This window comes from Salmo trutta, chromosome 4 (genome assembly GCF_901001165.1).
Source record: "Salmo trutta chromosome 4, fSalTru1.1, whole genome shotgun sequence".
Classification (NCBI taxonomy): Eukaryota; Metazoa; Chordata; class Actinopteri; order Salmoniformes; family Salmonidae; genus Salmo; species Salmo trutta.
This window is the reverse complement of record NC_042960.1, coordinates 1,762,444-1,774,603: the sequence shown is the minus strand read 5'-3', so window position 1 is coordinate 1,774,603 and position 12,160 is coordinate 1,762,444. Positions and strand designations below refer to the sequence as shown.

Here is a 12,160-nt window from a genome sequence, read left to right as displayed (position 1 = left end):
TCCGGGAACAGGGTTTTCTACCCCTGGCCTAGTCTAAGCTTTGTCTGCCAATCATTCCGTTGAGTTAAATACTGCCCTCTTCTGCCCAGAATGCATCGCATCAAGACTGAAGGCCTCTGGGTACATTAGTGTGTGCTTACTTTTCAGTGGTCTCTCCTGCCAGTGTCCAGAGTATGATTTAGATAGTGTCCCAATATTCTAATAATGCTGGTTATGGTTGTTACCTTTCCTTTGTTATGACTGCGATGTGAGAGGCCTGGTAGGTTGACTGGGTTTACATTCCTTTGTTATGACTGAGATGTGAGAGGGCTGGTAGGTTGACAGGGTTCCATCATATTGCATTCATATGTTGAGGTATTTCAGTTCTGTGGTGGTTACAAAGGAAATGAGACAAGGAAAGGAAAGGAATGGAGAAGATTGAGACTATTGGGACATGGCCTTCGTGTTTGGGAACATAGCTGCTGAATCTTTCAAGTTTATGCCGGAGTCCAGCCACTGTCTAGATACTGTAGCACCTAATCCAGCAGACATATCTGTAGAGGGATGTGAGTTTGCACAGATCAATAGAGGTCACATTTGAACTCACACACAGGCAGGAAACACGACATGGCTTCTGAGAATTGTTTGTTCACACTTCTAGAAATACTGAGCTATGTGTGAACATGACTAACACCAGTAACATCACCGCTTATACTGAGAGAAGGTGTGTGTGTGTGTGTGTGTGTGTGTGTGTGTGTGTGTGTGTGTGTGTGTGTGTGTGTGTGTGTGTGTGTGTGTGTGTGTGTGCGTGCGTGACTACACACATCTCAGTTGATCAATCAATCAACCAACCAATTAATAAACTGTCAGGGAATAAGGAAAACAGCACGACGTCAAACCTTGAGGCCCCTAGTATAAACTTCGGAGCCAATCAAGGACGGCAGGGGCGGGGCACCACCACCCACCACATGAGAATCAGCTGGTGATGGGTGACATGCCTGTGGGCCAATCAGGGCGGGGCGCTTTGTAAAGAGACGTCCAGAATTTACAGGTACCGCTTGTAGATCTCTCTCTCAAAAGAGTGAAGTATCTTACCATCATGGAGTCCACACCCAAAGTCTAAGCCTGGACAAAATACATCACAGTAAAGGTTAGGAACTTTTTTTTTGCCGTGATGTGAAAATATATTATATATTGGTCCAATGGAAACTTTCAACGGAGATTAATTGTCTTTTAAGGTACAGAATCAGCATTCAAATGTTCAACTTTCAGGGGGTCTGCCAATCATTCCTTTAGCTGGTTGAGTTAAATACTGCCCTCTGCTGGCTGATGTGCAGAACGCACCATGCCAAGACTAAAGGCCTCTGGGTAAGTTAGTGTGTGTTTGGTTTTCAGTGGTCTATCGAGCCAGTGTCCAGGGTACGATTTAGACGGTATCCCAATATTCTAATAATGCTGGTTATGATTGTTACCTTTCCTTTGTTATGACTGAGGTGAGAGGCCTGGTAGGTTGATAGAGTTCCATCATATTGTGATTGTATGGTGAGTTCTTTCAGATCTGTGATATTTTACAAATGATATGAGATAAAGAAAGGGGACAAGGAAAGGAAGGAAGCAGATTGAGACTATTGGGATGTGGCCTTAGTGTTTGGGCCACTGACTGTGTAGTAGATTGTGGCGTCCAGCCACTGACTGTAGTTTATGGTGGAGTCCAGCTTCTGACTGTGTAGTTTATGGTGGAGTCCAGTCACTGTATAGGTGCACATAATCCAACAGTTATATCTGTAGAGGGATGTGTGTTCACACAGATTAATACAGGTCACAATCTAATGCACGCAGGCATACACACACCCCCACACAGGCAGGAAACACCACATGGCTTCTGAGAATTGTTTGTTCATACTTCTTCAATACTGAGCTATGTGTGAACATGACTAACAACAGCAACACCACTGCTGATACTAAATACATACGACTCAACGCGGAGTGCCTGTGGGTGCGTGTGTGTGTGAATGCCTAACAGTACAGAAAGACCCTTCAACATCATCATCATCCTTCTCCTCTAATCAGGGGATGATTGAGGCCTGGAATTCTAATAGCCAATATACCACTTTAATCTATCAACTGATTGATCGACTAATCGATCGACCAATCAACCAATCAATTTATCAACTTTTAGGGAATAAGTAAAATGGCACTATGGCAAACCTTGAGGCCCCTAGTATAAACTTCGGAGCTAATCATGGATTGCAGGGGCGTTGCCCCACCTGCTATGAGAATCAGCTGGTGATGTGTGACATGACTTTTGGCCAATCAGGGCGGGGCGCTTTGTGAAGAGACGTCCAGAATTGACTTAATTGAAGTTAATGTATTACCGGATAAACCAGGTACCGCTTGTAGACTTCTTTCTCTGTTGCACTGTCTCTCTCGCTCTCCCTCCCTCTACCCAATTCTTATTGTCCTTTCTGATTTCCCCCTTATAGGAGACAGAATGTCCAGGGGGGAGTATGTTGTAATATTTAGTATTTTGTTGTAATTGTTGTAACCCATTGTTTGCTGTTGCTCCACAAATAAAGAAATTACAGTAAATATTCCCCCACCAATCGATAGTTTCCAGGATCACTTTATTGGACAATTCAACTTGTGTCATGTTATATTACATCTTAATCAGTGGCCCATGTAATGTTATAACTTCAGACTGTCTAAATGTAGTACTGTGAAGGTGAAAACTAAAAGGACAAGACATACTGTAGTCAAGCTCAATGATTTTCTTTATTCATGTTGAAACAAGCTGCAGAAGGCATATAAGTGTTTTAAAGTCTCCTATGGAGTCTGATACACAGGTTAATACAAACATCTTAATATTCACTATTTCAGGTAGTCAGAATGAGGTTTGTATGTAACATCAACCAATGAATTTACCTTATTACAATGAAATCTTTAGACACTGAAAACACATTTTTTAGCTTTAAGAGGATAAGAAGCCTGGATGTTTGTCCCTAAAGATCATTTAAATCAATGACTCAAGATCAAGAGATTTTCTTAATGAATAATTGTTTTCTTAAAAAGTTTGCAATTCAGGTTACTCCTGGGGGCTTTGATATTTTTTAGTTTGTACACATCACACCAAAGGTTTCTATCATTTTCTTTCTTCAGCACAGCAGTAACATTGAACACTTCATACGGTGGAATCAACACCTCCTTTTCATGATTCCCCAACACTGGGAAGGACTTCAGCTCAGCGCCAAAACACGTTGTTATCTCAAAGCAAGACTTGTCTCCAAATCTTTTACTAATTCCCTTGTCGAGAGAGCTGGAGGCAAAGAAGCCGAATCTGATTACTTTGTTAACTTTTACTGACATGTTGGTTCTCCGGTATGTGGTGTGACAGCCTGGTTGGTTTTCTTTCAGGAGGCGGAGAGCATCAGTCAGCAGGAAATGCAGGGAGTGGAACTGGAAGGAGGTGGTGTACTCTGTTCTATTGCTCCGGACTGCTTGGTTGAACACTGAGTATATCTCAGGTTCCTCTGCTGTGTAAGCACAGATAGCCTTAATATGATCATGTGTAAGTTCTTCAGGATTGTCGTTGGACTTGTCCTTTTGGAATCGTTTCTTCACTTTCTCAATAGTTGCACATCCTTCTGCCTTCATCCAGGCTTGTTTGAAGATCCCTTCGGTGGGGTTTTCATTTGGAAGGTATTCCTCCTGCACCTTCTTGTACATTTTTTCAGTGCAGCGTTTGTACTTGTCGTCAACAGAGTTAGGGACCATGTCTAAGGGTATGGGGGAATGGAGACCAGGCTGATGGAGATGAACCTTCAGACAATATGGAGGGAATAAATATCATTTTTTAAATTTAATTTCAATTCTCTCTCTCTCTCTCGTTGTTGATTTATTTTCTTTCGTTCTCATGTGCCGTCTAAATAGTGTAGTGTCTTACCATTACATTTACATTTAAGTCATTTAGCAGACGCTCTTATCCAGAGCGACTTACAAATTGGTGCATTCACCTATAATATCCAGTAGAACAACCACTTTACAATAGTGCATCTAAATCTTTTAAAGGGGGGGGGGGTGGTTAGAAGGATTACTTTATCCTATCCCAGGTATTCCTTAAAGAGGTGGGGTTTCAGGTGTCTCCGGAAGGTGGTGGTTGACTCCGCTGTCCTGGCATCGTGAGGGAGCTTGTTCCACCATTGGGGTGCCAGAGCAGCGAACAGTTTTGATTGGGCTGAGCGGGAACTGTGCTTCCTCAGAGGTAGGGAGGCGAGCAGGCCAGAGGTGGATGAACGCAGTGCCCTTGTTTGGGTGTAGGGCCTGATCAGAGCCTGAAGGTACGGAGGTGCCGTTCCCCTCACAGCTCCGTAGGCAAGCACCATGGTCTTGTAGCGGATGCGAGCTTCAACTGGAAGCCAGTGGAGAGAGCGGAGGAGCGGGGTGACGTGAGAGAACTTGGGAAGGTTGAACACCATCTTGGAGTCCACACCCAAAGTCCAATCCTGGATGAAATGCATCACAGCAATGTCCAGCTTTCAGGAAGCCTTGTTATACCAGTGGTCTTGTGGTATTTTCACAGTCCCTCCTCTCTTGCTGAGAACAGACACCTACAGGCACAAGTACCCCTCAAACCACAACCCCCTTAACACAGTACACACACTTTTTCTCAGTATCAGCAGTGGTGTTGCTGATGTTAGTCATGTTCACACATAGCTCCCCGGGTGCCGATAACGTTGATTAAGGTAGCCCCCTGCACCTCTCTCATTCAGAAGGGTTGGTTTAAATGTGGAATACACATTTTGGTTGAATGCATTCAGTTGTGCAACTGACTAGGTATTACCTTTCCCTTCACATACTCACACATATACTGTACAGTATGGTGCCAGGTTGGGACATAATCCTGCAGTACTTGCTGCACTCAAGAAATAGGGTTGCTTACCCCTGGCCTAGACTAAGCTTTGTCTGTCAATCATTCCTATTGCTGGTTGAATTAAATCCTGCCCTCTTCTGGCTGCTGTGAGGAATGCACCATGTCAAGACACTAAAGTGGCATTCCCCAAACTCGGTCCACGGGTCCCAAAGGGTGCACATTTGGGGTTTTTCCCCTAGCTCTATACAGTTTATTCAACTAATCGTCAAGGTTTGATCATTTGAAACAGCTGTGTCGTGTTCTTGCAAAAACCAAAAAGTGCACTCCTTGGGGTCCCGACAACCGAGTTTGGGGAACACTGCCCTGAAGGCCTCTGGGTACATTAGTGTTTGTTTGTTTTTCAGGGTTCTCTCACCAGAGTCCAGGGTATGATTTAGACAGTGTCCCAATATTCAAATACTGCTGGTTATGTTTGTTACCATTCCTTTGTCATGACTGAGATGTGAGAGACATGGTAGGTTGATAGAGTTCCATCATATTACAGTCATATGGTGTGGTGTTTACAAAGGAAAACAGACAAGGAAACGAGACAAGGAAAGGAAGGGAGCAGATTGAGACTATTTGGACGTGGCCTTACTGTTTGAGAACATAGCTGATGAATGTGTAGTTTATGCTGGAGTCCAGCCACTGTCTAGATACTGTAGCACCTAATCCAGCAGGCATATCTGTAGAGGGATGTGTGTTCACACAGATCAATAGAGGTCACATTCTAACACACACACACACACACACACACACACACACACACACACACACACACACACACACACACACACACACACACACACACACACACATACACAGGCAGGATTCACACCACAAGGCTTCTGAGAATTGTTTGTTCACAATTCTTTCCATCTGAGCCATGTGTGAACATGACTAATAACTGTAAAGACACTGCTGATACTGAGAAAAAGTGTTTGTGTGAATGCGTAACAGTACAGAAAGTTCCTTAAAGCTCATCATCCTTCTCCTCTAATCAGAGACTGATTCAGGCCTGGAATACTGATTGCCAATATACCACTAATCAATCCTTTGACTGTTCGATCTGTCGATCAATCAACCGACCAAATAATAAATTAATAAACTTTCAGGGAATAAGGAAAATAGCACTAGGTCAAAACTTCGGAACCAATCAAGGACGGCAGGGGCGGGGCCCCACCTCTTGTGAGAATTAGCTGGTGATACCAGTGGGCCAATCGGAGTAGGGTTTTTTGTGAAGTTGAAATAAGTGTATTACCGGATATGCTAAGTACCGCTTGTAGGCTTCTTTCTCCGTTGCTCTTTCTCTACCCAGTTCTTATTTTCCTCTCTGATTTCCCTCTTATTGGAGACAAAATGTTCAGGAGGGTGGAGAGTTTGTTGTAGTATTTAGTCATTTGTTGTAATTGTTGTAACCCATTGAGTGATGCTGCTACACAAAGCAAGACAGTACAGTAAATATTCCCCCACCAATCGGTAGTCTCCAGTATCACTTTATTGGACAATTCAACTTGTGTCATGTTATATTACATCTTAATCAGTGGCCCATGTAATGTTATAACTTCAGACTGTCTAAATGTAGTACTGTGAAAGTGAAAACTAAAAGGACAAGACATACAGTAGTCAAGCTCAATGATTTTCTTTATTCATGTTGAAACAAGCTGCAGAAGGCATAGAAGTTCTTTAAAGTCTCCTATGGAGTCTGATACACAGGTTAGTTCAAACATCTTAATAATCACTATTTCAGGTAGTCAGAATGAGGTTTGTATGTAACATCAACCAATGAATTTACCTTATTACAATGAAATCTTTAGACACTGAAAACACATTTTTTAGCTTTAAGAGGATAAGAAGCCTGGATGTTTGTCCCTAAAGATCATTTAAATCAATGACTCAAGATCAAGAGATTTTCTTAATGAATAACTGTTTTCTTAAAAAGTTTGCAATTCAGGTTACTCCTGGGGGCTTTGATATTTTTTAGTTTGTACACAACATCACACCAAAGGTTTCTATCATTTTCTTTCTTCAGCACAGCAGTAACTTTGAACACTTCATACGGTGGAATCAACACCTCCTTTTCATGATTCCCCATTTTGGGGAAGGACTTCAGGTCAGCGCCAAAACATGTCTTTATCTCAAAGCAAGACTTGTCTCCAAATTTGTTTTTACTAATTTCCTTGTCGAGGGAACTGGAGGCAAAGAAGCCAAATCTAATTACTTTGTTAACTTTACTGACAAACTCCACTTTGGTTCTTCGATATGTGGTGTGACAGCCCGGTTGGTTAAGTTTCAGGAGGCGAATGGCGTCAGTCAGCAGGAAATGCAGGGAGTGGAAGTGGAAGGAGGTTGTGTACTCTGTTCTATTGGTCCGAACTGCTTGGTTGAACACTGAGTATATGTCAGGTTTCTCTGCTGTGTAAGCACAGATAGCCTTGATATGATCATGTGTAAGTTTGTCTTTAGAATTGTACTTGGACTTGTCCTTTTCGAATCGTTGCGTCACATTTTTTGCACATCTTTCTGCTTTCATCCAGGCTTGTTTGAAGATCCCTACAGTGGAGTTTTCATTTGGAAGATACTCCTCCTGCACCTTCTTGTACATTTTTTCAGTGCAGCGTTTGTACTTGTCGTCAACAGAGTTAGGAACCATGTCTAAGGGTATGGGGGAATGGAGACCAGGCTGACGGAGATGAACCTTCAGAAAATATGGAGGGAATAAAACAGGCAAAAGTGAAAAAGCAAGGATTTTTTTATATATTTAATTTTATTTAAATAGTCTTTCTCTCTCTTTCTATCTCTCACTCTCACGTTCTCAAATTCATTAAATTAAATTCAATATACTTTAATGAAATGAAACCCAAGGTAAATGTTGCCACAGAAAAGTGACACACAAATTATGAAAACAACAGTGACAATAATACAAGTAGTAGCTATAATACTATAAAAAATACTATATATACAGTGCATTCGGAAAGTATTCAGACCCCTTCAGTTTTTCCATATTTTAACAAATCGAACAAATAAACAAATATATATCTAACACAAAAATGTAATACACATTTCTCTCTCTCCTTTCTTTCTATCTCAAATTCTTTCTTTCTTAATTGCAGCCAAAATAGTGTTGTATCTTACCATTTTGGAGTCCACACCCAAAGTCCAAGCCTGGATGAAATACAGCACAGTAAAGGTGAGGATCTTGTGTCTTGCCATGATATCAAAATGTACTGGTCCAATGGCAAAATGTAATGGAGATGAATTGTCTTTTAAGATACAGAATCAGCATTGAAATGTTAAACTTTCAGGGGGACTTGTTATAACAGTGCTCTTTTGGTCATTTCACAGTCCCTCCTCTCTGACTGAATACAGGCACATAAATGCACAAGTACCCCTCAAACCACAAACACCACAGTTCAGACACACACACACACACACACACACACACACACACACACACACACACACACACACACACACACACACACACACACACACACACACACAAACACACCATTTCTCAGTATCAGCAGTGGTGTTGTTGGTGTAAGTCATGTTCACACATAGCTCCCCGGGTGCGGATGACATCGATTAAGGAGGCACCCTGCACCTCTCTCATTCAGAAGGGTTGGGTTAAATGTGGAAGACACATTTTGTTTGAATGCATTCAGTTGTGCGACTGACTAGGTCCCTAGTTGGGAAAAAATCCTGCAATACCTGCAGCACTCCAGGAACAGGGTTGCTTACCCCTGGCCTAGACTAAGCTTTGTCTGTCAATCATTCCTTTAGCTGATTTAATGAAATACTGCCCTCTTCTGGCTGCTGTGCAGAATGCATCGGGTCAAGACACTAAAGCAGGGTTTCCCAATCTCGGTTTGGGGACCCTAAAGGGGGCACGTTTTGGTTTTTGGCCTAGGCCTAGCTCTACACAGCTGATTCAACTAATCATCAAGCTTTGATAATTTGAAACAGCTGTGTAGCATTGGGGCAAAAACCAAACCGTGCACCCCTTTGGGAGAAACACTGCACTAAAGGCCTCTGGGTACATTTATCAAGCCTGCACCCGCTCCCCCTCCCTGGTGCTCGAAGGTGCAAGGCTCCTCAGCATCACGCACACCTGCCTTCACCCCGTCACGTGCATGAGCGATTATTGGACTCACCTGGACTCAATCACCTGTGATATTACCTCCCCTATATCTGTCTTTTCACCACTTCAGAGTTAATGTTTGTTGGTCTTAAATACCCGGTTCTGACGCTGTCGCTGTCCTGTTTGATGTCTGATGTCTGTTACTTATTAAATGTTCAACTCCCTGTACCTGCTTATCGACTCCAGCATTGGTTCTTACACATTAGCGTGTGTTTGGTTTTCAGTGGTCTCTCCTGTCAGTGGCCAGGGTATGATTTAGACAGTATCCCAGTATTCTAATAATGCTGGTTATGGTTGTTACCTTTCCTTTGTTATGACTGATATGTGAGATTGTCATCATATCACGTTCAAATGGTGTTGTCTTTCAGATCTGTGGTGGTTACAAATGATAGGAGATAAGAAAGGAAGCAGATTGAGACTATTGGGATGTGGCCTTAGTGTTTGGTAAGATAGTTCACAGGCCACTGACTGTGTAGTTGATGGTGGAGTCCAGCCACTGACTGTGTAGTTGATGGTGGAGTCCAGCCACTGACTGTGTAGTTGATGGTGGAGTCCAGCCACTGACTGTGGAGTTGATGGTGGAGTCCAGCCACTGACTGTGTACTTGATGGTGGAGTCCAGCCACTAACTGTGTAGTCTATGGTGGAGTCCAGCCACTGACTGTGTAGTTTATGGTGGAGTCCAGCCACTAACTGTGTAGTCTATGGTGGAGTCCAGCCACTGACTGTGTACTTGATGGTGGAGTCCAGCCACTAACTGTGTAGTCTATGGTGGAGTCCAGCCACTGACTGTGTACTTGATGGTGGAGTCCAGCCACTAACTGTGTAGTCTATGGTGGAGTCCAGCCACTGACTGTGTAGTTTATGGTGGAGTCCAGCCACTGACTGTGTAGTCTATGGTGGAGTCCAGCTTCTGACTGTGTAGTCTATGGTGGAGTCCAGCCACTGACTGTGTAGTCTATGGTGGAGTCCAGCCACTGACTGTGTAGTTGATGGTGGAGTCCAGCCACTGACTGTGTAGTCTATGGTGGAGTCCAGCCACTGACTGTGTAGTTGATGGTGGAGTCCAGCCACTGACTGTGTAGTTGATGGTGGAGTCCAGCCACTGACTGTGTAGTCTATGGTGGAGTCCAGCCACTGACTGTGTAGTTGATGGTGGAGTCCAGCCACTCTGTAAGTAGCACCTAATCCAACAGTTATATCTGTAGAGGAATGTGTGTTCACACATTAATACAGGTCACATTCTAATGCACGTACACACACACACACACACACACACACACACACACACACACACACACACACACACACACACACACACACACACAAACACACCATTTCTCAGTATCAGCAGTGGTGTTGTTGGTGTAAGTCATGTTCACACATAGCTCCCCGGGTGCGGATGACATCGATTAAGGAGGCACCCTGCACCTCTCTCATTCAGAAGGGTTGGGTTAAATGTGGAAGACACATTTTGTTTGAATGCATTCAGTTGTGCGACTGACTAGGTCCCTAGTTGGGAAAAAATCCTGCAATACCTGCAGCACTCCAGGAACAGGGTTGCTTACCCCTGGCCTAGACTAAGCTTTGTCTGTCAATCATTCCTTTAGCTGATTTAATGAAATACTGCCCTCTTCTGGCTGCTGTGCAGAATGCATCGGGTCAAGACACTAAAGCAGGGTTTCCCAATCTCGGTTTGGGGACCCTAAAGGGGGCACGTTTTGGTTTTTGGCCTAGGCCTAGCTCTACACAGCTGATTCAACTAATCATCAAGCTTTGATAATTTGAAACAGCTGTGTAGCATTGGGGCAAAAACCAAACCGTGCACCCCTTTGGGAGAAACACTGCACTAAAGGCCTCTGGGTACATTTATCAAGCCTGCACCCGCTCCCCCTCCCTGGTGCTCGAAGGTGCAAGGCTCCTCAGCATCACGCACACCTGCCTTCACCCCGTCACGTGCATGAGCGATTATTGGACTCACCTGGACTCAATCACCTGTGATATTACCTCCCCTATATCTGTCTTTTCACCACTTCAGAGTTAATGTTTGTTGGTCTTAAATACCCGGTTCTGACGCTGTCGCTGTCCTGTTTGATGTCTGATGTCTGTTACTTATTAAATGTTCAACTCCCTGTACCTGCTTATCGACTCCAGCATTGGTTCTTACACATTAGCGTGTGTTTGGTTGTCAGTGGCCAGGGTATGATTTAGACAGTATCCCAGTATTCTAATAATGCTGGTTATGGTTGTTACCTTTCCTTTGTTATGACTGATATGTGAGATTGTCATCATATCACGTTCAAATGGTGTTGTCTTTCAGATCTGTGGTGGTTACAAATGATAGGAGATAAGAAAGGAAGCAGATTGAGACTATTGGGATGTGGCCTTAGTGTTTGGTAAGATAGTTCACAGGCCACTGACTGTGTAGTTGATGGTGGAGTCCAGCCACTGACTGTGTAGTTGATGGTGGAGTCCAGCCACTGACTGTGGAGTTGATGGTGGAGTCCAGCCACTGACTGTGTACTTGATGGTGGAGTCCAGCCACTAACTGTGTAGTCTATGGTGGAGTCCAGCCACTGACTGTGTAGTTTATGGTGGAGTCCAGCCACTAACTGTGTAGTCTATGGTGGAGTCCAGCCACTGACTGTGTACTTGATGGTGGAGTCCAGCCACTAACTGTGTAGTCTATGGTGGAGTCCAGCCACTGACTGTGTACTTGATGGTGGAGTCCAGCCACTAACTGTGTAGTCTATGGTGGAGTCCAGCCACTGACTGTGTAGTTTATGGTGGAGTCCAGCCACTGACTGTGTAGTCTATGGTGGAGTCCAGCTTCTGACTGTGTAGTCTATGGTGGAGTCCAGCCACTGACTGTGTAGTCTATGGTGGAGTCCAGCCACTGACTGTGTAGTTGATGGTGGAGTCCAGCCACTGACTGTGTAGTCTATGGTGGAGTCCAGCCACTGACTGTGTAGTTGATGGTGGAGTCCAGCCACTGACTGTGTAGTTGATGGTGGAGTCCAGCCACTGACTGTGTAGTCTATGGTGGAGTCCAGCCACTGACTGTGTAGTTGATGGTGGAGTCCAGCCACTCTGTAAGTAGCACCTAATCCAACAGTTATATCTGTAGAGGAA

At 43.9% G+C, this 12,160-nt stretch overlaps 2 protein-coding genes across 2 annotated transcripts; both read right to left on the bottom strand.

Moving 5' to 3' along the window:
• Window positions 1–2,731: 2,731 nt before the first annotated feature.
• LOC115191573 (erythroblast NAD(P)(+)--arginine ADP-ribosyltransferase-like) lies at window positions 2,732–4,677 on the bottom strand. The gene is made up of 3 exons (XM_029749364.1): window positions 4,609–4,677; window positions 4,449–4,508; window positions 2,732–3,795 (listed from the first exon to the last, which is right to left on the bottom strand). Exons 1-3 carry the CDS (start codon window positions 4,675–4,677, stop codon window positions 3,022–3,024), a joined length of 903 nt encoding a protein of 300 aa, XP_029605224.1. The 3' UTR covers window positions 2,732–3,021.
• Window positions 4,678–6,347: 1,670 nt separating this feature from the next.
• LOC115190619 (NAD(P)(+)--arginine ADP-ribosyltransferase 1-like) lies at window positions 6,348–8,302 on the bottom strand. The gene is made up of 2 exons (XM_029748799.1): window positions 8,021–8,302; window positions 6,348–7,583 (listed from the first exon to the last, which is right to left on the bottom strand). Exons 1-2 carry the CDS (start codon window positions 8,096–8,098, stop codon window positions 6,801–6,803), a joined length of 861 nt encoding a protein of 286 aa, XP_029604659.1. The 5' UTR covers window positions 8,099–8,302; the 3' UTR covers window positions 6,348–6,800.
• Window positions 8,303–12,160: the final 3,858 nt, after the last annotated feature.